A 26,713-nucleotide genomic window follows, 5' to 3' on the forward strand; every position below is an offset into this window, starting at 1 on the left:
TTGGTACTGTGTTGATGTAATTGGGCTATCTTTTTAAATCAGACTGTTATTCATATTCTCTAAGCAAGAGCCTGTATGATCTCTTATGCAGTAACATTGTTTTGATTTTCTTTCTTTTTATATAAGTTTTCTTTTTAAACCTGTGAAGTTTCTTTTCCTAGTGAGGCAGAGGGGAGAGGAATCTCGTGCCCAGAAGCTCTGTTATCGGTGACCGCTAGAGGTGAGAAAAGCCCAAACTCTGTGTCTCACCTTCATTGTCCCAGGCGGGAAAAGCTACAGGACAAAGGGGGGGAATCTTCTTGTGTGAGCTGACTAGTGAATGCATAGCCTCGGAAGCTAGATTGCCTTTCGTTGTATTCAAGGATGAAGTATAGCATTGCACCGGCTAACCCAGGAAGGGGGAAGCTGGGGATGATAGGGAACCAGGTCTGGGTCTTGGGGGTTCTTCAGGGAAAGTCGGGGGACCAGAGCGAGACAGCGCTAATCCTGCTGGTGGCAGCGAATATAGATCCAAGCGGTATAGGCTTGGGAAGGTTACAGTAAAACTCAGATGCTGAACTCTAAGTCCAGATTTGAGACAGACGTTTATTACAGCTGGTCCTGCTCCTGCTCCCCTTGTGCCTGGATGGCAGGAGAGAACAGCATCAGAGCTGAGCTTCCCCAGTGCCCCAGGCACCCCTGACACCATCCCCCACAGCCTGACTCCCAACTCTGAGCCAGTCCTCTGAGCTGGAACCTCCTCGACCCCATCCCCCACAGCCCTGGACCCCAGCTCCGACTCAGTCCTCTAGCTGGAAACCCCCGACCCATCCTCCCCAACCCCCCGAGCTGAAATAGTGTCCTATACAGTTATGTCTTCGCATCCTCTTGACTCTCCCAGTTTCTGTGGCGAGTGGTGAGCGAAGCTTCTCGAAGCTCAAGTTTATAAAAACATACACGCGAACATCAATGTTGCAACAAAGACTTCTTGGGCTATCTACCTTGTCACTAGAACATGACATTGCTCTCAGCATTGACTTGGAGGAACTTGTTTCTAAATTTGCTAAACTTAAAGCGCGGAAACATAAATTCTAAATTACAACATGTTACTCTGTGACCGTGTATTGTGTATAATGTATGTGATTTTGGGGAGGGAAGGGGAGGGCGCAAGATGGAAGTTTCGCCTAGGGCGCAAAATATCCTTGCACCGTCCCTGAAGGGTAGTATGACATTCTTTCACACAGAATCATAGAAATGTAAGGAAAGGACCTTGAGAGGTCATCTACTTTGACCCCCTCCATGCTAAGGCAGGACCAAGTATACCTACTATCAGAGGGGTAGCCGTGTTAGTCTGGATCTGTAAAAAGTGACACCTTATAGATTAACAGATGTATTGGAGCATAAGCTTTTGTGGGTGAATATTCACCTACAAAAGCTTATGCTCCAATACATCTGTTAGTCTATAAGGTGCCACAGGACTCTGTCGCTTTTTACAAGTATATACCTAGACCACAATCTATGAAGAAATGAATTTAATGCATCAACATTTTTATAATCAGTTATTTGTGTTATACTGGAAGCTAGAAAAGGTCACTAATGTAATATCTAAAGCATCCACTATACAACTGAGCAGCATTTTACAGGAATCCAAGAGTGGTTATTGCAAATAAACTCTTAGCAGTAAAGGCTGGTAGCTCTGGTGTGATATTGCCACACCAGTCAATCAGTGTTGTCAGCTCACAGCATCTTTCTGCAAATATCAGAACTTTGCACAGCAACATCAAAGACATTGTCCAAACATTGAGATTGGTGTCTTGCAAATCTCTCTGGCTTTATACAACAGGACTATTTGTGCATGGCAAGCACGATTTTATCCTCAGAGAATAAACGTTAATCTGATGTTTGACTAACCGTCATTCCTCCAAACAAATCAATTTGGAGCTATCCACACAAAAATAGATGGAGGGAGATGATCAGAGATGACACAGGTTGTTCTAGTGGTACAGCTGATGTATTGGGTTTGGAAGAATCATTCACATGAAATAAAATGTCTTTTCTCCCTCTCATTAAAATATTGAGTGATACAATTCATATTTATCAAGATTGCCACCTACTTGCATGGTGGGTTGTGTGTGTGTGTGTTATTGTTTAAGAGTAAGTCAGACAGATAATAGTACTTGATTTCATCACTTTAATTAGGCCATGTGATAGATGTATTATCAAAATGCATGCTGTCAGATAAAGACTCTTTGCTGCTATAAATTCTTCAGTCCTTTAGGGGTGCTGAAATCCCTCGGTGATATTTGATAAGTTGCATTTACCTTATGTTCAAGTAGCAGCTGTTACAATTCATTAGTACTTTGCACGGGAGAACTGTTGGCAGCATGTGACATACTTTGTGGCTGTTCTCTTTCTTGGACTATCAGTGAGCTAATTAGGATAAAACCCAAATGGACAAACCTCTTTATACTCTATTGCTGCAAGATGAGAACTAATGATTTAGGCACATCCATGCAATACAATACTGGATTCCTTGGACATTTTTACTCTGAAGTTTCAGCATATATGCACGTATTATATAATGTCTACACCATTTCTACAAAAGATTAACATGTGTAAAGGTAGCAAGGAGCAGCATTGCCACTGTCAGTTTTATTCTTATTTTAACCAAGTACTTAATGCACTAAGATATGGGATCCTTTAGCATTTAACTGTGGGTCCAAAAAAAGTGATACCATTCATAGTCATGTAGTTACTCATACTAGTGAGAGTTACTTATCTGAAGAGATTATTGCTATTTATAATTATAAATGTCACGTTAGAGCATTGAATCTAAGAGCTCAAACTATACATTTTATTTCTTATTGGAAATTCTTAACAAATCTTTATTTAGATTAATCATTGGCTATGTAACCCTTCTGCCCCTCTGAGTTGGCAGCAACAAGGGCCAGGTTCAGTATCCAGGGGTTCCGTTTCAATAACACAAGGCATAACCGGCTCGAGCCCCCACCCAGTGACCTGGGACACTTACAACCATACCTCCTGGGCCTCTAGGAGGCAATACTCCCTTCGCAAGCCGGAGTTGAGTGTAGAAAATCTTTTAATAAAAGAAGGAATCAAGTTGGTATTCCCATGGAAGAACACACAAACAGATATATAACAAACAACACCCCCAAGTACATTTGAATGTCTTTCCCCTTAGGGTCTTAAAGTCAATCAGTCCAAAGTCCGAACACCCAAAAGTCTCTGGTCAATGCCACCCGATTCAAGAGTCGCTTTCTGTAGGTCCCTCCCCCCAGCTCTGGTGAAAGGGGCACCTTAACGTGCAGGCCAACTCCGCCTCTGCTTGTGGTTTGCTTCCCCTTTTCCACGAACTGCTCCACTTACAGCCAGCCACTCTCTCTCTCACGCCTCCTCACCAAACTGCTCCGCTCCACCAGCTCTCGTGACGCTGCTCTCAGTTGTCCAGCAAGACTGCTCTGTCGCTCGCCCTGTGGCTGGCTCCAAGCATGCCCCACACTACCACTCTGCCAGTCGCTCCACTCCAACCAGCTTCCGTGTGGTCCGCTCCAGCCATCCCATAAACTGCTCCACTCCACCAGCTCTCTGTCCACAGTATATGTTCATCGGCCCCACTAGTTAGGCAAATACTCAGTGCTCCAGCTCAGTAATTCAGCTCTTTTGTGATTTCAAGCTCTTAGTGAATCTCAGCATCATAGTAGGGGGGCCCCAGGCAGTGCACCATATAGCCAAGTGAGTTTCGTCAGCAACCTGATCTAGAGTTAAGGAATAAATTCAATCTGAATTCACAGTGGAGAGAGGAAGGGTAATGGTGCTTCTAGCCCAAAGGAGCCTGCACGACAGGCAGCAAATGCCTGTCCCACCTCTCTCTATTCACAGGGTTTTGGAACCCTGTCCCTTCTCTATGCAAGTCACCAACTGGGTTGAGTCATTCTTGTCACAAAAGCCAGTCCACAGCTCGGCAGTCTGGATGTAGGCTTGCCTAGCAAATATTTGAGATTTCGCATTCCAGACATTCTTTCCACACTTCCCATACTTCACCACCAGATGTCAGGGTACAGCTCATCCTGACTCTGCTTACAGCTATATTCCAAATTGCAGCAAAATTCATTGCTTTTCCCCTTAAACTGAATTTAGTGCTCATGAAAATTAGAAAATGAAATCCATGATTTATTCACATATTGAGTATCATGAGCAACCGTAGTGTAATCCTCCCCACACTGTCCCTGCAATATGCCTTGACCATGGTTCTAGAGAGACCCATCTCTAGGAGTAGGAAGAATAGGTGTAATATCCACACCGGTTTAATCTTTGCTCTCTGTACTGAGATTACCAGAAAGGGTGTCTGTTAATTATAATTATTATATTGTACAGCATCTGCAATGTTCTCAGCTTTGAATAAGACTCAGAATAAAGGAATACCCACCGTGAAATACAGTATCACAAATTTCAACTGGGTTTATTGAGTCTAAGTAAGTTTATTGAAGCCTATTTACTTTGGTTTTCTGCCTCTTTGTGCAAATGTAAACAATTAATCCAGTCCATTAAATGTGATCCAGTTCCTTAAACCTTAATGTGTTGCTGTGCAGTTTTAGATAAGATTCTCTCTTATGAAGTCTTTTAGATAGTCTGCAGTCTAACTCCCTCAGACTGCTTTCTGCTTCACTCATGTAAATCAGTGTACTTCTGTGAAGGCAATGGAGCTATCCCAATTTGCACCAGCTGGGGATTTGGATCAATTCATAAAAATTTTCTCTGGTACCTTAAATCAGCCTGGTTTCTCAGTATTATCCCATTAGGAAGATCTCCAAACTAGGTTCTGGACTGCTGAGGTCTCTCCTGTGAATATTTTTTTCTAGTATTTTGGAGTAGAGCCATCTGTGGTAATCCACTTAATCACTGAACATCTCAATACCAGTTTTCTCAGGAGATACACAACTTTACTTTTCTCTGACTTCTCTCACCTCCACCCCAAGTATTCTAGATGAGTTTGTATTATGTATCAGTCTTTAAGATTCAGAGACTCATGTGTGACTACTGTTACTTGTTTGGATTTAATTAGACATGATGTAAAATAACCAACTTAGTTGAAGTTTTAGTTAAGTAAGACAATCAATTAATACTTAATACAGCACTATACAAATACAGAAAGGAAACACACATACCAATCTGAGACTGGAGGATTGTTAGCAGGTTACTTTACTTCTATCTAACTCCCCAAAATTCATCCCTTTATATACTATGTGTATTTACAGAAAAGAGACAAAGAAAAAGACCTGTTGATCTGGAGAACTCTTTTCATGGTATTTGGTTTACCTAACTGATAAGCTAAAGACGCCTGTTTATCAATCCATTATTTTATCAATCATAAAAAATAACTGTAACTAAGTCATTATGGCACGAATAATCTGTTAGTGTAGTTCCTGATAAGCTAAAGGGATCTTTTGATAGAACATTATCTTAATCACAGAAAACACCTGCACCATATCAATTACAAATAGTTCCTTTCTGGACATCTGGACATATTTTCCTAAGGATCAAAGGTTAAAGTAAGAGGACACACAATCCATTATTAACAACATACTAAGGTCCCACTATAATTCAGCTTATTGATAACATTTAAGGGTCAGCTAAAGTTCAGGGTAGAAAACGGATTGGATAATTAAGTACATTGCTGCTATGATTTTACAGACATTCATTAGTCTAAAAGAAAACACTCTTTGGTCTTAGGGTTTAAACAGCTCTTTGGCTGACATGAAGTTTCTGGGATATTTTTTGATCAAAGAATTGTGAGTTAACATAAAAATAAAATAATAAAAGATTAATATTTACCAACACTACATTTAATAATCTTAAAGTGAATCATTTTGCCCATATATTGATAACCAAATTAGAATCTCTTAGTAGCGTTCCTCAATAATTTCAGTTGGCAAATAGCTATAATTTAAAGTTGTATGTTTCTTGAACTCTTAAAAGTAAGTCCTTCATTGCAGCAACTAGGAGGAAGAGTCCCCCCCTTGCTGGGTGTTTGCACAACTCAACTTCCAAGCTCAAATACATACAAGGGTCTCCTCTCAAACTGGCATCTTAGATAAGACTGCACTCTTTTCTCTTCCTCCCCTCCCAGTGGAGCAAGCATTTTCATCTCTCTCCAACGTATTAAGGAACACTTTAGTTCCTACATCACCATTTGTTCATTGAACGGAATGATTCTATAATCCATACTACTTGCTTTTCCTGAGACCTGACATGGAGCAGAGCACTCTCAACATAATTCCCTACAGATCTGTTACTGTAGGTGAACCCGCCTCCAGGCAGGGCAAGAAAGTAGCTATGACAAAATCATGTTTGTCTCATACTGCTCTTGTGAATTGTGAGCAGCATAAAATGTACCTCAGATTGGGTCACTCAGGAATAATCTTTGAGTGTTGGCAATGCTGCTTGCTTTATCTAATAGTGCTTTCATATTATACTTATACAAAACTCAACATGTTATGACTAGTATATGAACCTTTGGAATGTTTATATGACCTACAATTCTTTGTAAATGGAATCCTCAATTGGGGAGGGAAAATATATGTATTTTAAAGAACTCGTGGCATGTTTGAAGTTATGTTTCTCTATATAAATCATTTTGGTTTTCATGTAGTTTGTTCATTACTGCTTCATCCAGCATTTATTCAGGACAATCAGTTTCATAAGACTCATCACCAAACTTACTGTTTTTTTGAATATTCATATGTAGGCTTGTATTATATGAGTACTAGGCAACCAAGGAAATAGATCTATAAACTGCTGCAAGTTGGTTAATGTAATAAATGCACTATATTTTATAGATATATATTAAAAAATTCTTAGTATTTATCTAGGGCGTGATCATGGGAGGTGCTAAGCCCCTTCAACATTCACTGAAGCCAAAGTGAATTGAATGGGGTTGTCAACTTTGTAATATTTAAAAACCCTTCCCCTGCCCTGCCCCGCCCCCTGCTCCACCCTTACCCCCTAAATAAAGCTATCAGAGGCTTGTGGTCTGTTTCAGCTTTCACTGTCTGTCCATTAATATACTGATTGAATCTCTCATAGGCAAATAATATTCCTAAAAGCTCCTTCTTGATCTGTGCATATCTGATTTCTGCCTCAGTCAGTGATTTTGATGCATAGGCTACTGGTTGCCAACAATCCTCATGCTTCTGTGAAATCACTGCACCTAACCCAGACTGTGAAGCATCCAGTGATGTTTTAATAGGTTTTCCTGGTGTATAAAACTTCAACACTGGTTTTTGTATCAGTTGTTGTTTTAAACCTTCCCATGATTCCTACTGTTCTGCACTCCAGTACCATTAATTTTTATTCTCTTCAAGTTTTCTCTGAGATGCTGCTTTGGTAGATAGATTAGATATGAATTTTCCATCATAACCATTCCCGGGAACCATTGGACATCTTTCTTTGACTGGGTACATGGCATCATTTCAATGGCTGAAATCTTCTTATCAGGTTTTACGCCTTCATTGGAAATAATGTCCCCAACATAAGTCAGTTTTGTAACTCCTAAAGCACATTTCTCCCTATTTATTTTGAGGTTTGCTGCTCTAGTTACATCCAGGACTTCCCGAAGTCTCCGATCATGCTCTTCTTTTGTTGAGCCCCAGAAGATGATGTCATTCATTGAGGTGTCAACACCATTAATAGTCTGGTTTTGTGGTACACTTCTGGTGCTGAAGAGTAAGTGTAAAAATCTGTATCTTCCAAATGGCATATTAAATGTGCATTGTTTTGAGCTTTCTTTAATTAATTTTAGCTGCCAAAAACCGGAGGATACATCCAATTTTCTAAAATATTGAGCATTTGCAAACTGAGCCATAATCTCTTCTCTGGTTGGTAGTTTGAAATGAGGTCTCTTGGACCTAAGCATATGAATAGCTGGCTGTTACTTTTCTCCACAATGATGAGGGAGTTCACCCATTCTGTTGGCTTCTCAATTTTTTGTATTACTTTGCATTCCTTCCATTCTTAAACTCAAGGCTGAGCTTGCATCATGGAGTGCAAATGGCACCTTTCTACATTGATGGATAATTGGATAGAACTGCTTGTTTATCCGGATCTTATGTTCACCCTGCAAGTAATCCAGCCCATGATATTCCCAAAAGAGTTCCTCATAGCCAGGCTCAGTATGATCTTGTAGTGAGAGCACCCGTTTTACCAGACTGAGTTTCTCACTTGCAGCCAGGCCTAAAATTGGTGTCATCTCCTTTGACGCTACAATGAAGAGGAGCCTGTACATGGTGTTTTTATGGCTGATGCTAGCTATGCACCTCCTCTTCACTGGTATATTTATCCCAGAATAATCAGTTACTTTTATTTTTGTTGATCCCTATTTTGGTCTTATTTTCAGTCTCTCATAATCTTGTTCACACAAAATATTAACCTCCGTTCTTGAGTCCAGTTTCAGTGGAATAATTGTTCCATTCACGTAAACAGGCAGAATCCAGTCCCTCTCATCAGGTTTGATTGATCCCAGTACATCTATAAAAACTCCTCAACCAGATTTGTCTTTAACTGAATGCACTTGGCTTTTCTGCATTTGGGATCTGCAGCATTTTGCAAAATGATTATTTTCCCCACAGTTATGACAGAGTTTCCCAAAGGAAACACACTGTTTGGGGCCATGCTGTGATCCACACCTTCCACATAACTGTCTGTACCCAGTCTCCCCACTAGCAGTAATTTTCCACTCTTTGATTTGACCTATTCTAGCTGTATTCTTTTGTACTTAGTACCTGGATAACCCCTTCTGGTGAATTTAGCTCTTTGGCTTGTGCTTTCACATTTTCTGTTGTCCTGCATATCTGGGGAGCTTTTTCTAAAGTTAAGTCTTCATGGAGCAGTCGCTCTCTTAACACATTGTTTTTAATGCCACAAATGATTCTGTCTCTGACCAGAGACTCTGTCAGCTAACCAAAGTCACAGGTTTTACTGAGTTTCCTTAATTCTGTGACATATTGTTCAGTGGTGTTATCAGTTTTTGGCATGCATGTAAACATTTTGTGTCTGTCAAAGGTTTCATTCCTTTTTGGCAAGCAATATTCCTCAAATTTAATCCACATTCTTCAAACTTAAAGTTGTTATAAATATCCAATAATTCCTCCCCAACAACATTCAAAAAGATTGATGATTTCACTTTATCATTTTTTCTCATCTGCTGCTGTGGCTGCTCAACACAATTCAAATCTCCGTAGCCACCCCACCAGAAGCAGAGGTGTGTGTGTGGGGGAAACAGGAACCAGAAATATAAAAGGCCAGCCCTCTAGCTTAGTGAGAGCAGAGCTGCCAGAGGAGCAGGATGCCTCTCTATGCTGCTGGAGCCCGGATCTGATGGAGGCTGCTACAATGCTAGAGACCTGGAAGGACTGCTGGAGCTGCCAGATGCTAGGGACACTGAGGAGCTGTTGGGGCTACCACTTGCCATTTACCCCTGTGAGACCAATGACAATCCCAGAATCCAGGTACCCCCAGACTGTGAGTGTAGGAAGGAGCCCAGGGAAGCTGAATAGGGTTCATCTGTGTGACTGACTGCAAGCTGGCCAGTGTTTTGTGGCTGGATTTCCCTGCTGACCACTCCGCTGTTGTGAGGGCCTTGAGCTGGCACGCATTGGAGTGGGTAGCCCTGTGTCCCCCTATCTCCTACCACCCTACCCTTGGAGGTGGCAGACTCCTCACCTTTCGGCCAGGAGGCCTGCATTGGTCTGGCACCTGCCTGAGCTGGGATGCCAGATGGTTTGGCTGGCTCTCTCACCAGAGAGCTAAGCTCCCCCTAGACTGCACTGTTGCTGTACCTGACTGTTGGCCAGAGCCATTACCTGAACTCATTGCTGCCCCACCCCGACTGAGGGCTCCAGGCAGACAGTCTCCCTACTGTTCTGCCTCACTGCAGGCTAGAGCTTTAACTGATTGCTGCCCAACCCCCTGAACAGAATCGCTCTAGGAGCATTGCAGTGAGAGGGTGTGACCTCCCACCATGTTGGACAGTGAGGGGACCACGACCATTTTACAGGCACAGATTTTTTTTTTTCCTGCTATAAAACTACAAGCTCATCTCCTCTACCATTCCTTTGTCCCTCTTGGCATTATAGCTTTCCAAGGACTTTCTTCCACTGAATATCTTTTAGTTTCTTTCCTCCAATGCACTAGTGTGCATTTTTGCATTTTGAATTTAATTTTGTTGTTTTTACTTACCATTCTAATCTCTCTTATGTAACCTTTTGTAGCCTTTATGTTGAAATATTCCCAATTAATATTAAATTGTTAAAGGATGCAATAAAACACAACTTAGTTTTCAGGTTTGTGCCACTAGCTCAGTTACAGAAAATGTATTAGTAGAGGACCACTATGCAACACTTTGAATGATAAAACCAAAATTTATTCAAAGAAAAACAGTTAAGTTATCAGACGTGCAATTACCATGTACACAATACAATTATACTTGCATTCAAAGATAAAATGGTATATCAGTGTGTGATCAGTCCACTGACAACAGAAATAAAACCTTATAATATTGGCACCTAATGGTACCCTTCTGATGTTAATTAGCATGCTCCACAAATTAACAAACTACTCCTTTTGTAATCCATTATAATACTAATTAACATTAAACTGCCCCTTACCATAGTTATATTTCTGCCAGCTCCTTATTGGCCTTTTACGTTACGCATTATTTGAAATTAACATCTGCACCAATGTCCTTCCCATACTATCAATATAGACAGCATTTTAATAAAACATCCACAATTCTCAAAAACACTCATTAAAACCTTGCTCAAAACAGTTGTAACCAAAACAAATCAGCAACATAACCTTGGGTCATGTCCTTGCTAACTTCAGTTTCCCCACCTTAGTGTCTCCAACTTATCTCTAATTTCTGCTCACATTAGAAAGTGCAATGTCCTAAACTCCTGTGCACTTAGGCTAACTTTAGGCCAAAGCCTAATTTCTACGTAGCATATTTTTAGGCTAGACTTAACCCCCTTTTTATTTCCCTCTCCTTGTTTTTCACAAAGTTTCCCAATTTAGTGTCTGCTACACATTTAATTAGTATGCTGTTTACTCCCTCTCTGAGGTTAATGAGGATGTTAAATAAGGCTGGGCCTCACATCAATCCCTCTGATACCCCATTAAATACCTTCTGTCTCATTTGCTCTTTTCTGAGCTGAATTGCCATGTAAGGTAAATTGTGTCCATTACCTTTACTTCCATTTTAAATTATGGAGTTGTGTCACAAAATCTGCCTTCTTTTACAAGAGCTTTTATGGTGCCACGAAATGCTGCATGGGCAGCAAATTATTGGATTCCACATGACAGACTGTAGCCCCAGACATATCTGGCACTCCTTTTTCTCAGTGCTTATAAATCATTGGCTTCTGACAAACACAAGTTCTTAAGAGAGATGAAACCCAGGACTTTGTCCAAAGTCATAAGCACTTGAAAACTAGTGCAGCATCAAACAGTTTTTATTTATGAGGAACAAAACAAGGCAGTGTTTAATCTCCGACTTTTCCAGAATATCCATGGCCACTTCTAGATCACCTAGTTAACGTTATTAGCCAACTCAAGGACATAATACGGATTTCAGAACTGAGCTCACATGTCCACAGGCCACTGGAGTACTTCAGTTAGCTGAAAAGGGGGGAAAATATTACACTTCACTATTCTGGGCAAATGCTATGCATAGGAACATTACACTGAGATCCAGACGTTAGAGAGAGACTCCCTCATTGCCAGCAACAACTAATCAGCCCAAGAATTTCTGAGCAATGACATCAGGCACACACAGTCTCTGGAAGAGTCAAGTTTGATAATAAAATCAACAGGAGAAAGATTTGGCAAACCATGTCACACATATGCCAACCTACATTGGCTTCCTGCAGTGAGGTTTTGGCCCTGTATTTTAAGAATGATGGACAGCAGCAGTGCTGAAGAGGAGGGTGGAGCCTTCCAGCAAGCTGATAAAAGCTGATTTATATAAATGGAAAGTTACATGGCGAATATGTTTTCCTGTTTAATTGCTGCAGTTGTTCTTTTAGTTTATATCAATTTCCAAGGGAATTATTTCACTGTGAATCTTCATTTTTAAACTGCTGACATAAAGGATTCTGGATTGCAAATTCAGAACATTCCACCTGTAATTGAAGTGATCACCACTGACAACTGTTTATAGGTAGAAGTGAATCCAGAAGTATTTGGATTTGGTTCAGCACTAATTTTAGGCCAGTGTTCAGTTTTCAGGCTCAAGGCGAAAGCACTTTTAGAGTCTAACTGATCAAATCTTGCAAGCTGTGTGTATAAGTTTTCCATCTGTTCTACAAAGAGAATTTGGTCACATCCAAACAGAAAGTGGGCGTAGGCCCTCATTCTAGTTTTCACATGATGCTGTTTTTATTAGTTGTGCTGGGAACTGTGGGATAGGTTCCCAGGAAGGAAAAGTGCTTTGTGTGGGTGCAGGGATAAGTGTAAGTGAAATAGAATCAATAGTGTGAATGTTCTGTAATGTGCAAATCACATACGACCAGCGCTAATATTTAAATTATACATGGTTCAATTCTCCAGTATCAGTGAAACCCTGGAGTCAATTTCCTTCTTTGTCCTGTGGCAGAAGCATACTACTTTTAATAAATATTATGCTATGTCAGAGTGCAACCTCTTCTGCATTGAGTGTGGGATCTATTGGTGTCAAATTGCATATCTTAAAATGAGAGAGATTTTTTTTTCTGGTTCTACTCAGGATAGTGTGACCCCCAAGCCATGGAAGGCCATCTTGCAGAAATCAAACCATTAGTTTCCACAGCAGATAATGAGCACTAACATGGATATTTTCCAGATTACCACACTGCCTCATTATCTCATGATACTATTGAAGATGGTATGCATTTGTGCTGTTAAGTCTGATCTTCAATTAAAAGAGCAGTCTTAAAAAAATGTTTTCCCCCAATAGAACTGCCAAACAATTGTCTCTCTCCTTAAATTCCTGAAGCCTCAGTCAATCATTAGTCAACCATTGTTATAGTTAAAACCATCTGATTACTTTACTAAACATTCTCACCCTCTCTTCCAACCCAACTGCAAATAATTAAGATAAACACTGATTCCTGTTCCACAAACCCTTGCCTTTTGTATATGAGGGCCCACCGCACTTTGACCAGGATGGAACTGACCTGGTTTGGAGCACCATCAGCTAACTGGTAAATGTTTCCTTGAGGTGCCACCAGCTCTTGTGAGAACAAAATAACCTCATAGAATAGAATATAGAATAGAATATCAGGGTTGGAAGTGTCCTCAATCCCTTGCTCAAAGCAGGACTAATCCCCAGCTAAATCATCCCAGCCAGGCCTTTGTCAAGCCTGACCTTAAAAACCAGTAAAGAAGGAGATTCCACCACCTCCCTAGGTAACCCATTCCAGTGCTTCACCACCCTTCTAGTGAAAAAGTTTTTCCTAATATCCAACCTAAACCTCCCCCACTGCAACTTGAGATCATTACTCCTTGTTCTGACATCTGGTACCACTGAGAACAGTCTAGATCCATCCTCTTTGGAACCCCCTTTCATGTAGTTGAATACTATTCAAATCCCGTCTATTCTTATCTCTTCTGCAGACTTCACAACAATCTCAGTTCCTTAGCCTTCCTCCCATAAGTCATGTGTCCAGTCCCCTAATCTTTTTGTTACCCTACACTGAACTCTTTCTCTTTACATCTCTGTTTGATGTGGGCCCAAAACTGGACAGCAGTACTTCAAGATAGGCCTCGACCAATGTCGAAATGAGGGGGACGATCAGTCCTTGATCTGCTGAAAATGACCCTACTTAAACAAGCCAATGCGTTAACCTTCTACAACAAGGGCACATCTGTCTTGTCATACTCATTGTCATCATCTGTAACTGCGTCACTTTCGCAGAAGTTTGCCTAGCCCTGTCCCCTATTCAGTAGCAGTGCATGCGCTTTTCCGTCTAGTGCGGCTCTACTTTTGTCCTGTTTAAAACTGATCGATTTCTTTGCCAATTCCTCGATTTCTTAGTCCTATCTATATCCTATCCCTACCTTCAGCGTATCTACACACATCCTCAGTTTTAGTTGTCATCTGCAAACTATGCTGAGCGGCTGCAGTCGCATCCCGGATCTTAATGTAAGTATTGAAACGGCACCAGACGCCCTTAGGGCACTTCCACTTAGTCGCTGCCTATAAGACATGGAGCATTGACATCTAACACTGGCCTGACGAATTAAGCGCTTTCTATCCCTTTGTCTGTTTGCAGCCATGCTTCTTTACTTGCCACCAAGTTACTGTGGAGACCGTTCAAAGCTTTGTAAGTCACGATAATTATCCACTGCTTTCCTCTCATCCACAGAGTCAGTATCTCTATAAAGTCAATTAGATTAGCAGGCTGACTTGCCCTTGGTGAATCCATGCTGACTGTTCCTGATCATTTTCCTCTCCTCTAAGTGCTTCAGAATTGATTCCTTGGGGACCTGCTCCATGATTTTTCCAGGGACTGAGGTGAGGCTGACTGGCCTGTAGTTCCCCGGATCCTCCTTCTTCTTCTTTTTAAAGATGGGCCCTACATGAGCCTTTTTCTAGTCAGAAGTTAGATGTGATAAATGCTCTTGCTGGTAGTTGGCAGAGTAACACTACTCTGTTTCTTAGAATCCAGAAGGATAACACACAAGAACCACAAAACACAGACACAAAGCAGGCTGCTTCCAAAAACAGAGAGGTACAACTCACCCCACCTAATTCTAGGTCGAGGTAGTCAACAGGTGGACAACGGGACAAATCTGGACTGCCAGATGCTTTTTGAACAGACTCTGAAATCTTTTTATTTACTTATTATCATCATTATTGTTGGATTTTTTTATTATTATTTTCTCTGGAGTCTGGACCTTGAATATACCTTGACCAAGAAATTTGAACCTTGGCAACAAATAATTGACTACCTCTATTCTAGGCTGTTTGCATACTGCCACTAGGCCCCAGTAACAGACTTCCCTACAGAACCCTCTAGGCTCTCAATATAGTCCATTTTCCAACCAGCTCATCTCAATATTCAAGCATCCCTAACAATACGACTATGTTTTACAAAGACACACACACACATTTTTGCCATATTTTACAGTAGAGTTTACATTCAGAACATATTATTCTGAGAATTTACAGTGCTTATAAGCTAGTTACTATGAGCAATAAAACAGCAGGAAAAAATAGATTTTATAATAGCCACATTTATTCAATTCAACCTATATTTTCTAAGGACATAGAAATCTTTATGCTGGGAACTTTATGGGACACAATAATAATGTGAACCTGCAAAAATGTGCATGCTTGTTGCACTTCAGTTACATTCAACCCTACATATCTTATGCAGCATAAGATCTGTGCAGCTCTTAAATCTCATTTAAGACCTATTTTGAGAAATTAAGTGCTCCATAAACCTTGTGCTATCCCTCTGCATATGGGTGAATTTAATCCTGTGTGAAGTCATGTTTATGTTAATAGTTACAGGTAGTGTGACTGGAAAAACCATGCCCTGGAAAATCTACGAGATCTTTTTGATTTCACTGCCCTCTGTGGACTCTTGTGAGCAGTCTCACATGACTGGTGTAAATCTTGCTGGATTACTCACCAGACAGCTGTTCTCTCTTACAAAATCAAGCAAGACTACCAAAATCTCACATGGATATTCCCGAGATGACTGAACTCTTGTGGCTATATCAATCAAAACACAAATTAGAAAAAAAAACAAAGTATGGGTATTGAAAATTAAACTAAAATATATCTGGTCAGGCAAAGGGCTAAAAGAAACTCTTGGTCTTCTGAGGACAAATTTTTAAAAAGGCTTCAGCCTAGGGCTCTTCTTTTGGGTCTACAATTAAAACTCATTTGCAACAATATTCATGGAAAGGGATCACAAAAGAAGTTCATACATAGCCAAAGCACATTCAATTCTTTGATTCAAGTGCCTATTTATGGGGAAAATTTTGAGATACTTACTCAGCTATATTGAATGCAGAACAAGCACACAGCAGCATCTGGATATCTTGCCAGTCTTTCTCAAATGTATAGTAAATGCAATTTGTTGACAAAATTAAACTATATGTTGGGATTGCAAGAAATATCTTGTAAAGAATAGAAATGAACTAGAAGTGAAAAGGAGCTCTCAGTTATGGGTGACTAATTAAAAAAAAATTAAAGGCCTCATTTTGCAACTCGTGCTCATATTAAGCAGCACTTACTCCATCAAGTAGTTCAACTGAAACATTATTTTAACTTAATTGGGGCTACACAGTGTGAACAAGGATACATCTACACTGGGAACATTTGTAAGCGTTCTGCTGCAGTGGTAGAGTCCCACTACAGCTACAAATAATGGAAGTTGTACTGCAGACACTAATCCTGCTACTATGGTGGTAAAAAATGTCTACACATTGTGTGATAAATGAAGGTGGAGGATGGGGGGGTAAGTTCCTTTTATGGACACCAGCCAGCCAGCCAGCTATAAAGTCCCTCTTGGTGGCTGTTCTCTGCTTGCTTTACCTGTAAAGGGTTAACAGAGTTCCCCAGGTAAAAGAAAAGGACTGGGCACCTGACCAAAAGAGCCAATGGGAGGGCTAGAACTTCCTAAAACCGGGGGGCGGGGGGTTAACTTCTCTTTGTGTGTTGTGTTCTCTCTGTGAAAGAGGGGAACAGAGGGCAGCAGGAATGCTGTGTAAGGCTTGAACCAGGTATAAAAAACCACCTTCCATACCTAGAAGAAATAATTTGGATAGAGAATGTTTAGTCAGAGGCTATCAAGTTTATTTCTTATTTTGGCTTGTGGATCTCCCCTGTGCTAACCCCAGATGCTTTTGTTTGCTTGTGACCTTTAAGCTGAATCTCCATGAAAGGTATTTTGGGTGCTTAATTTTTGTAATTGTTTCTTTTAAGATCTAGCAAAAAGCCCAAGTTCCAGATGTATTTTTTTCCTTTTTGTTTTTAATAAAAATTTACCTTTTTTAAGAACAAGATTGGATTTTTGGTGTCCTAAGAGGTAAGAGGTGCGTGTGTGTGTCTGCACATGTGCGCGCTCTTGAGGGTACCCACCAGGAGGAATTCCCAAGTACTCCTTCCTGGCTTCAAAGGGTTTTTTTTTGCATTTGGGTGGTGGAACTGTTTACCAAGCCAAGGTCAGAGAGAAGCTGTAACCTTGGGAGTTTAATACAAGCCTGGCCTGGCAAGTATTAATTTTTAAAATCTTTGCGAGCCCCCACTTCCTGCACTTGAGGTGCCAGAGTGGGAATTCAGCCTTTACACCCTGTCTGCATTGTTGGAAGCACTAGGGGAGTGCTGCTGGTACATTTTCCTTGTGTAGACAAAACCAAAGTGAAATTTGATGCTTTTACTTAGATTGTAAGTTCTTAGGGTATGTTCTGCACAGCAGCTGGGAGGGTGCTGCCAGTGTGGCTGGCACAGCATGGGCAGCATCTAGGGTGACCAGATGAGAGGGAGAAAATATCGGGACACAGGGTGGGGGGTCCACCGGCGGAGCAAAAAAAAAAAACGCCAAGTGTTCCCGGTGGAGCAGCGAGGGAAGAAAAAAAGCCAAGTGCTGCAGCAATAAATAAATAAATAAACAAACAAGGCAAGTGCTGCCCGCAGAACAAAAGACCGGGACAAATTGCGTCCTGACCAAAGATCAATCGGGACATGGGACAAACACCTAAATATCGGGACGATCCCGATTTTATAGGGACGTCTGGTCACCTAGAGCATCTCGGACTAGCTCAAGTACAGTCCCATCTGACCCTGCCACCCCAGTCCTGGAGTATATACTTGGGCCACTAATCTGAGCTGCCACCCATGCCATTGCAGTCACACTCTTATTTTTAGCATATTAGCTCAAGCAGAGCCAGCACATGCATATCCAACCAGCTGCTACGTAGACATGCCCTTTGGGGCAGAAACCATCTTTTTATTCTGTGTACAGCACCTGGCATAATGGGATCCTGGTTCATGACTTGGCTCCTAGGCACTACAGAAAGCCAATAAAATAGTATAATATCAAGGATCAATAATATCAATGATCTGGCTGGATAGCCCCAGAACAGAGACAGCACAGGCAGCAGCTATATAAGATGCCCTATATTGACTTACCCTTGTTCTGGAAGAACCACTGCTAGGTGTTTAGTCATTCCTTGGCCTTTGTACTACACACATGCCATTTAGTGCAACTGAAGTCGTGGTGTTTGTGATGCAGGTAGCCCATTCATGATGACAATATGTTCACTTTTAGATTTTTATTCAGAAGCTGTTAAAAGTTCTCTCAGTTAGAATAGGAATTCTCCCAGTTTTCCCTTGGACCTTCTTCTATTTTCTGGTGTTTCTCTTAAAGGAGGTTACTTCTCTGAAAAGTCTCTCTGTAGAAAGGCTTCCTAGTTGCTTCGATTCCATGGCCAAAAGAGGTCACCGGGATCATCCAGTCTGATCTTCCACATAACACAGGCCATAGAACTTCCCCAAATAATTCCTAGAGCAGATCTTTTGGAAAAACATCCAATCTTGGTTTAAATATTGCCAGTCACAGAGAATCCATCGTGACCTTCAGTAAGTTGTTTCAATGATTAATTACTCTCTCTGCTAAATATTCATGCTTTTTCTCCTGTCTGAATTTGTCTAGCTTTAACTTCATGTTATACCTTTCTCTGCTAGACTGAAGAACTTATTATTTAAATCTTTGTTCCCCATGTAGGTGCCTATAGACTGTAATCAAGTCACCCCTTAACCTTCTCTGTTAAGCTAAATAGAGTGAGCTCTTTGAGTCTCTCACTATAAGGAAGGTTTTCTAATCCTTTAATCATTCTCATGGCTGTTCTCTGAACCCTTTCCAATTTATCAACGTTGTTCTCTAATTGTGGACATAAAAACTAGACACAGCATTCCACATCAGCGCCACAAACAGAAGTAAAATAACCTCTTTACTCCTACTCGAGACAGGGGTGCTGGAACAATTTTTATAGTGGGGGTGCTGATAATGGAAAGCATGTATTTGGTGTTTATTACCCCTTCAAGCTAGGGGTGTGGCAGCACCCCCCACACCTATATTTCCAGCACTAATGACTCAAAATTCCTCTGGGTTTGCACCCAAGGATTGCATTAGTGCTCTGGGACACAGTGTTGCACTGGGAGCTCTTGTTCAGCTGTTTATCTAGCATGACTCCCAAATGTTTCTCAGAGTTACTGATTTCCAGAGTAGAGTCCACCATCACATGAATAGGGCCTATATTCTTTGTTCCCAGATGTATACATTTACATTTAGCAGTATTAAAACACATATTGTTTGCTTACACTCAGTTTACCAAGCAATCCAGCTTGCTCTGTATCAGTGACCTGTTCTCTTCATTATTTACCACTCGCCCAATTTTTGTATCACCTGCAAACTTTTTCAATGATTTTGTGTTTTCTTCCAAATCATTCATAAAATGTTGAATATCTTAGGGCCAAGAACTGATTCCCCATTTACAATTGCATTTTGAGACTATCAGTTAGTTAGCTATCTTTTAATCCACTTAATGTGAGCCATTTTATATTTTTCTAGTTTTTTAATCAAGATATCGTATGGTACCAAGTCAAATGCTTTGCAGAGGTTGAAGTATATTACATTAACACTGTTACCTTTATCAACCAGACTTGTAATGTCATGACAAAAAAGTTATCAAGTTTGACAGGATTTATTTTCCATAAACCCATGTTGATTGGCATTAATTATAATATCCTCTTTTAATTCTTTATTAATCAAATCCCATATTAGCTGCTACATTATTTTACCTGAGATAGATGTCAGACTGAAAGACCTATAATTCCCTGTGTCATCCTATTTACTTTTTTAAAATATTGGCACAAATTAGCATTCTTCCGCTCTTCTGGAACTTCCCTGGTGTTCCAAGACTAACTGAAAAATCAACCTCAATGGTCAAATGAGCTCCTCAGCCTTCTTGGGTTTCACATTTATTTTGCAAATGCAGTATGGGATCTGAAAGTCAAGCTGGGTTCTTTCTGGCTGATGCACCATCACTAGTAACCCTGACTCAGGTGAGGTGTGTTAGAGATGTATCTTAGATTCCCTTTAGCAGAACACTTCTGTGCACCTTGAGATAAAATATCTGCCATTGATACTTAGTTAACAATTCTGCTAGGTGTTGTGAGCACCAGGAAAGAACCCAGCTCATTCTCCGATAGCTCTGCTGGCTCTGCAGTGCTAAAAGCAGTAAAAGTCAGTAAAGTCAGCAGCTATGCTTGCATTCACACAGGATAGATCTGTTGCATAAAAAGGAGCCATTTTTAGTCCTTTTTTCTGATAATAATCACACTTTATATCCTTTGTGCAAAGGCCTATGTACAACACAAAATAGTGCTTAAATGGTGCAAAGGCCTTGTGCTGGCCTTGTGCATTAGGATGAATTTTTCCTTCTTTCTAGCATTCATGCACATTGCTATCTGTGCCCACACTTTATGCTTCAATGTAACTTGTGCACCAACATAGCTAAGAGTCAAACTGAGCATTCGTGGTCTCTAGGAACTTGTTTAACTAGATAAGCTAGAGGAAAGCTAAGAAGTGGGTAGGAAGAGATGTGTTAAACAGGATTCAGCTGGAAGCTGTTCTTACATCAGCACATGAAGATCACCTGATACTTTTTTGTCTTCTAGTATTGCCTGTTATGGAAAGCCAGGAAAATAAGTGCTCCCTTCTATACAAAGATGTTTCTGACCCAGGAGGTTCTCTGGAATATTCCACTGTCTGGGAAGGTTGTCCTCACAGGGGTGGAAGACATCCCAAATACTGATGTGGAGAGGGTGAAATATCTGTGGCATTCAATCAGTTTTACTGCTAATTTAATTTAATTTAAAAGAAAAAATATGATTAGGAAACAATGTCCTTACCAGAGTTAGTAACCTCACTAGGGATAACAAAAACTGAAAGTATCAGAGGGGTAGCCATGTTAGTCTAGATCTGTGAAAAATGACAAAGAGTCCTGTGGTAATTTATAGACGTATTGGAGCATAAGCTTTCGTGGGTGAATACTCACTTCATTAGATGCATGTCACAATACGCCTGTTAGTCTAAAGGTGCCACAGGACTCTTTGTCACTTAAAACTGAAAGAATTGTAAAAGTATATTGTTTATTTTTAGCACTTAATAAATCACAGACAATGAAACTACTCTGGATAACTTTTCTGGTGCTAGTCAGTTTTACTTTCCTGTTCTTGTGCATTAGAACACTCCTTGTGTGTTGGGTTGACGGGCATGAGTGAGTGAGTGTGTGTTGGGTGCCATTGGGCCCCTAGGGGACTAATGATACTTAAATTGGTGGGGGGAAGGAAGAGGGGGAAATTGGATAATTTAATGAATTGCATGCAGTTAGGTTTGTAAAGCTTAACACCCCTATCATCACCTCTTTCTCGCACGCACACGCATGCATGCACACGCACTCTGTCATAACTATAAAGGGAAGGGAACAGCCCTCCTGTGTGCAGTACTATAACCCATGGCCAGAGACACCAAAATCCTTTTACCTGTAAAGGGTTAAGAAGCTCAGAACCTGGCTGACACTGATCCAAAGGCCAATAAAGGATAAACAGATACTTTCAAATCTGTGGGGAGAAGTCTTTGTCTGTGCTATTGTTTTGGGAGTTGTCGCTCTTGGGCTAAGAGGGACCAAACATCAATCCAGGCTCTCCAATCTTTCTGAACCAGCTCTTCATTTCAAACTTGTAAGTAACAGCCAGGCAAGGCGTGTTATCTTATTTTTGTTTTCTCACTTGTAAATGTTCCTTTTTGCTGAGAGGATTTTACCTCTGTTTGCTGTAACTTTGAACCTAAGGCTAGAGGGGCTTCCTCTGGGCTATATGAATCTCATTACCCTGTAAAGTATTTTCCATCCTGATTTTACAGAGATGATTTTACCTTCTTCTTTAATTAAAGCTTTCTTTTTAAGAACTGATTGATTTTTCCTTGTTTAAGATCCAAGAGGATTGGATCTTGACTCACCAGGAATTGGTGGGAAGAAGGGGGATGGTTAAATTCTCTTGTGTTAAGATCCAAGGGGTTGGATCGGTGTTCACCAAGAACTTGGTGAAAAAAGCACTCTCAGGCTACCCAGGGAGGGGAAGGTTTTGGGGGGAAAGAGGGTGTTCCAGACACTGAGGAATCTGGATGGTGGCAGCGAACCCAGATCTAAGCTAGTAGTTAAGCTTAGAAGTGTTTATGCAGGTCCCAACATCTGTACCCTAAAGTTCAGAGTGGGGGAGGAACCTTGACACACGCGCACACACACACACTTTTCAATTTGGGGGTTTAAGCTATGTGACAATTTAAATTTATTACAGGTTTAAACCTGGATAATTTCTGTTCTATGCTCCAGTATTGTGTCAGGAATCCAAGTAAGGTCACACAGGGAACTGGAGAGTCAGCACCAAACTCTCCTCTAGTTGCAAAGTTCATTTGCCTCTTTCATTGCAGCATAAACATTCATGTTAACACTCTCACTGTCATCTGTGACACTGTGACAGACATCATACAACCAAATTCTGGCACCTCCTCTATTGACCATAGTGTGGGCTATAGCAGCACTGCAATTTGCTCCCATTACTTCTGGTTTTACTTTCTATAAGAGGAAACAAGCCAGACAACTTCCTTTTTTCTTGGAGGTGTGGAGAATCCAAAATTTATTGTTCAATACTTTATGGCTCTGATCCCTGGCAGTGTCAGGAATTTAACAGTATTTCCGAGTGCTACCAGACTCTAGGCACAGATTTCAAGAACACTGACCATTTTTTTCTGGCCTAAATGTGTTAAAATTAGCAACACTCATCAATACTCCCAAAGCCCTTAGTGAATTTTTAAATATGTATATTGCTAAGATGTTCTAAGTTTAAAAATTATATATACAACATATCCATGCACATTACTTGGATCCATACACAGCTAAAATTTGTCTCTACTAGACATATGCATACACAGTATATGGAATAGTAGGGTCATGATCTGTACCTCTCCAGCACAAGTGTATAGTGCTAGGGCAGCAGTTCTCAAACTGTGGGTCAGCCACCTTTGGCACACCTGCAGGTTCGGCCGATCATGGCTCTTATTGGCTGCAGTTTGCCGCTCCCTCGGCCCGCATCACTTCCCCCAGCACCCATTGGCCTGGGACAGTGAACCGTGGCCAGTGGGAGCCACGATCGGCCGAACCTGCGGATGCGGCAGGTAAACAAACTGACCTGGCCTGCGAAAGGTTGCCGACCCCTGTGCTAAGGGAACAGATAGGTCTCCCACTCCTGCAACATCCCTTCCAGATAATTAAACCATAAGGGCTTTCCAGCCAGGAGAAGGCACAGGGGAAGGAAGGAAGGGACACTCCAGAATATAAGCAAAATTACTGGGTGTAGCCTTTTAAGATGATGCACTTTAAAAAGACACTGCTAGTATTTATCTCTCTTATAAAGGATTAATAATCACAAATATGAAATGCGCTCTTTAGTCTCCACCCCAAGTAAGTCATTGTCTACCTCGCCCCATTTACGGGTTAGAGATTGCTTACCATACAAGTGAAGTAGGCTTCAGCTCCAGAGATGCCCACTTCTTTGGGCCCTGATTTAGCCAAGCACTCAAGCATGTGCTTAATTTTAAGCATGTGAGTAGTCCCTATATTACTCACATGCTTAAAGTTAAATATGTACTTAAGTGCTTTGCTGGATCAAGGCCATAACGAACTGCACTGTGATAAAACTCTGTTTTTCAGTGCAGTGGATTGAAATTCTTGAATCGCTTCAATACTTCTTTCTCTAATGGTACGCTTCACCATAAACTGGGGGATGCTTTCACCATAAGCACCGACTTCATCTGGCAACGGTGGGTGCTCGACCCCTCTCTGCCCCCTTCCCTGCCCCATTCCAACACCTTCACCAAAGTCCCCACCTCAACTTTGCCCCCTCCCTGCCCCTATTCGATTCCTTCCCCAAATCCCTGCCCTGGCCCCGCCTCTTCCGCAGCTCCTCCCTTGAGCACACCACATTCCCACTCCTCCCCTCTCCCTCCCGGAGCTTGCTACAGCTGTTTGGCTTGGCTTTCACTCCAGCATAAATGGTTCCCATGATGCTAATCAATTCAAAACATTTCAAAGATTAATCACCTTCCTTGCCTCTTCTGCTCTATTTGGGAAAAGAAGTTGCCCATATCTGTTGCGGGAGGGGTCAGGATCCTTGTCTTGCTGCAGCTGCTCTCAGGGTATCAGAGAGCAGCCAGGCTGTTTGCTGAAGCTGTTTCCAGTCACAGTCATAGCCCCCATTGCCCCTGGCAATTTTAAGGAGTGAAAAAGCCAGGACTGCTGGAGTGAAGAGGAGAGGGTAGTTTGCCAGGTAGGGCTCCCTCCTCTTATAATGAAACTCTGTTTCTTGAGGGGGTGGGGGACAAAACTTAACTGTGGGAGGGTTCCACTGTATTTCAAAAGCATATGGGTTTGAGAAACTACTGTCCTGTTTGAAGTGAAAATGAGAATACATAACGGCTGGGGAATGATATTTTGGCAGTAATTAAACGTTTGGTCTCAGCTTACTCACTCCTGCTACTATTTCACTTCTGGGTTAAAGGGACCATTGATTAAATGAAAGGGGAAAGCTGTTAGAAGTAAATACAGAGTAGCAGAAGTGTAATATCATGGAGTCTATATTATACATGACTGGCAGGTGACTGCAGGCTTAAAAGCTTCTCAAAATAGACACGACACTTACAGTTTAATTATGCAGGTTTGTATGAGCAAAAATCAATTATTGCCAATGACACAAATTGCTCATATTCAAATCTGTTTATTTGTAAGCACACTTCTGCCTTGCTACATTCTTAAAGAGCAGTCTTCAAAGGGAATAAAAATCCTCTGTGAAGATTTATGGGCTTTTTTTTGGTAACACTGTCATTTAATAGCATTTATATAGCATCTATAGACACATACAGAATTCCATGAGCAGGCTCAATGGAGTTTCCATTCATTCTCTAGACTCCGGGGAATGTGGGTGATATTGGACACCTTGAAAAATGTGGCTGTGTGGAATGCCTAATTCATTATTAAACAGCTGCAAAGGGAGCAGGCGGATGTCATGGTCACAGTAGGGAGCTGTGGAGCTCAGGAGGTCTGGAAAGCTCCCAGGGGCTAACAGCTGCAAAGGTGAATTTCTGTGAGGTTAGGCCTATTTTCATTAGTGTGCAATAGCATACTGGTAAAGGCTTTCATTCATAGATAAAGCACACTCAGTTGTTTAAGCTGTGTTTTGTAGGAGTGAGTCATCTGTACTATCATTATTTATACAGCATCCAGACTGTGCCAGGTGCATTACAGACCACATAGACATGGTCCCTACCTTGAAGATCTTACATCCGAATGGTAGATGGAGGCAATCACTGAAAGCAACAGTCCATTGAGGAAAACGAAGATTAGAGTTGTAAAGTTAAAAGAACAAGGAGTCCTTGTGGCACCTTAGAGACTAACAAATTTATTTGGGCATAAGCTTTCGTGGGCTAAAACCCACTTCCTCAGATGCATGGAGTGAAAAATACAGTAAGCAGTATATATATGAAAAGATGGGAGTTGCCTTACCAAGTGGGGAGGTCAGTGCTAACGAGGCCAATTCAATTAAAGTGGAAGTGGCCTGTTCTCAACAGTTGACAAGAAGAGGTGAATATCAAGAGAGGGAAAATTACTTTTGAAGTGCTAATGAGGCCAATGCAATCAAGGTGGATGTCGCCCATTTCCACTAGTTGACAAGAAGATGTGAGTATCAGCAGAGGGAAAATTTTCTATAATATTTCTATTTTCCCTCTGCTGATACTCACACCTTTCTCTAATTTTAGTACTAAACCAGTTCCCGGGAGCCCTCATCCACTAATTTTAACCATATGCCATTTTTTTAAGTTTAATATCTAAACAGAATTCAGTCCTAGAATTAGTGTAAATGACTGACAGACTGAAAGGAGCCTCTATTTTCATTTATATCACTCTCAGAAATCTAAGAATATTTGGAAACTCGCAGTATGCCTCTCTATTCCTATGGCATCTGTGGAACTGCTTTAATTTCTGTAGCACAGATCAAAGAACAGAATACATGCCCATAACATAAGCAGCCCTTCTGGAATTGCATAACACAAATCCTAAAAATGTTTGCAATAACTTGGCATAGATTTCAGACTAGAGTAAACAAATTTCTGGATGACTGATGTAAATACTCTTCTTGAAACACGCTTCTTATCACATTCATCTTCTGAGACTGGAGCAGCATGACATTTGCATGAACTTTTCTTGTTAAACAATCCCCGATCCCATGTTACAATATGGATTAGGTCATTATTTCCCACATATGTCTGAAGGTTAGTTTCCTCTTTCTGGGTTAGGTTGACTATAATCCTCTTTCTCCTGTTTGATGCCATCATTCTATTTTTGCAATTTCTAACTTGGCTTCTGCAATGAAATGAAAAACCAGTCCTCACGTTGTAAATATGTAATCATACTTTTTATATGTATATATTCTACCCAACAGCGTGCTGTTGGGTAGAATACCAAGGCTGAAATTCAAGTTGCTGGTTGTAAACTGTTTAAGCCATTTTTCTTTCAGGGAATTGACTTGCACTGAACCTGAAGATTGACTTAC

At 41.0% G+C, this 26,713-nt stretch overlaps 1 protein-coding gene across 2 annotated transcripts in view; it reads left to right on the forward strand.

Moving 5' to 3' along the window:
• Positions 1 to 9,372: 9,372 nt before the first annotated feature.
• The window catches only part of METTL21C (methyltransferase 21C, AARS1 lysine), a 60,157-nt gene continuing 42,816 nt past the window's right edge, over positions 9,373 to 26,713 (forward strand). Inside the window, exon 1 of one of the 2 annotated variants that reach the window (XM_032801190.2) lies at positions 9,373 to 9,503. In XM_032801190.2, coding sequence (XP_032657081.1) covers positions 9,373 to 9,503 — 131 coding nt within the window. Of the gene's footprint in view, positions 9,504 to 24,347; positions 24,434 to 26,713 lie in introns of those variants that run through there. The other variant, XM_032801172.2, reaches the window with a different exon arrangement.

This window comes from Chelonoidis abingdonii, chromosome 1, assembly GCF_003597395.2.
Source record: "Chelonoidis abingdonii isolate Lonesome George chromosome 1, CheloAbing_2.0, whole genome shotgun sequence".
NCBI classification, from domain to species: Eukaryota; Metazoa; Chordata; order Testudines; family Testudinidae; genus Chelonoidis; species Chelonoidis abingdonii.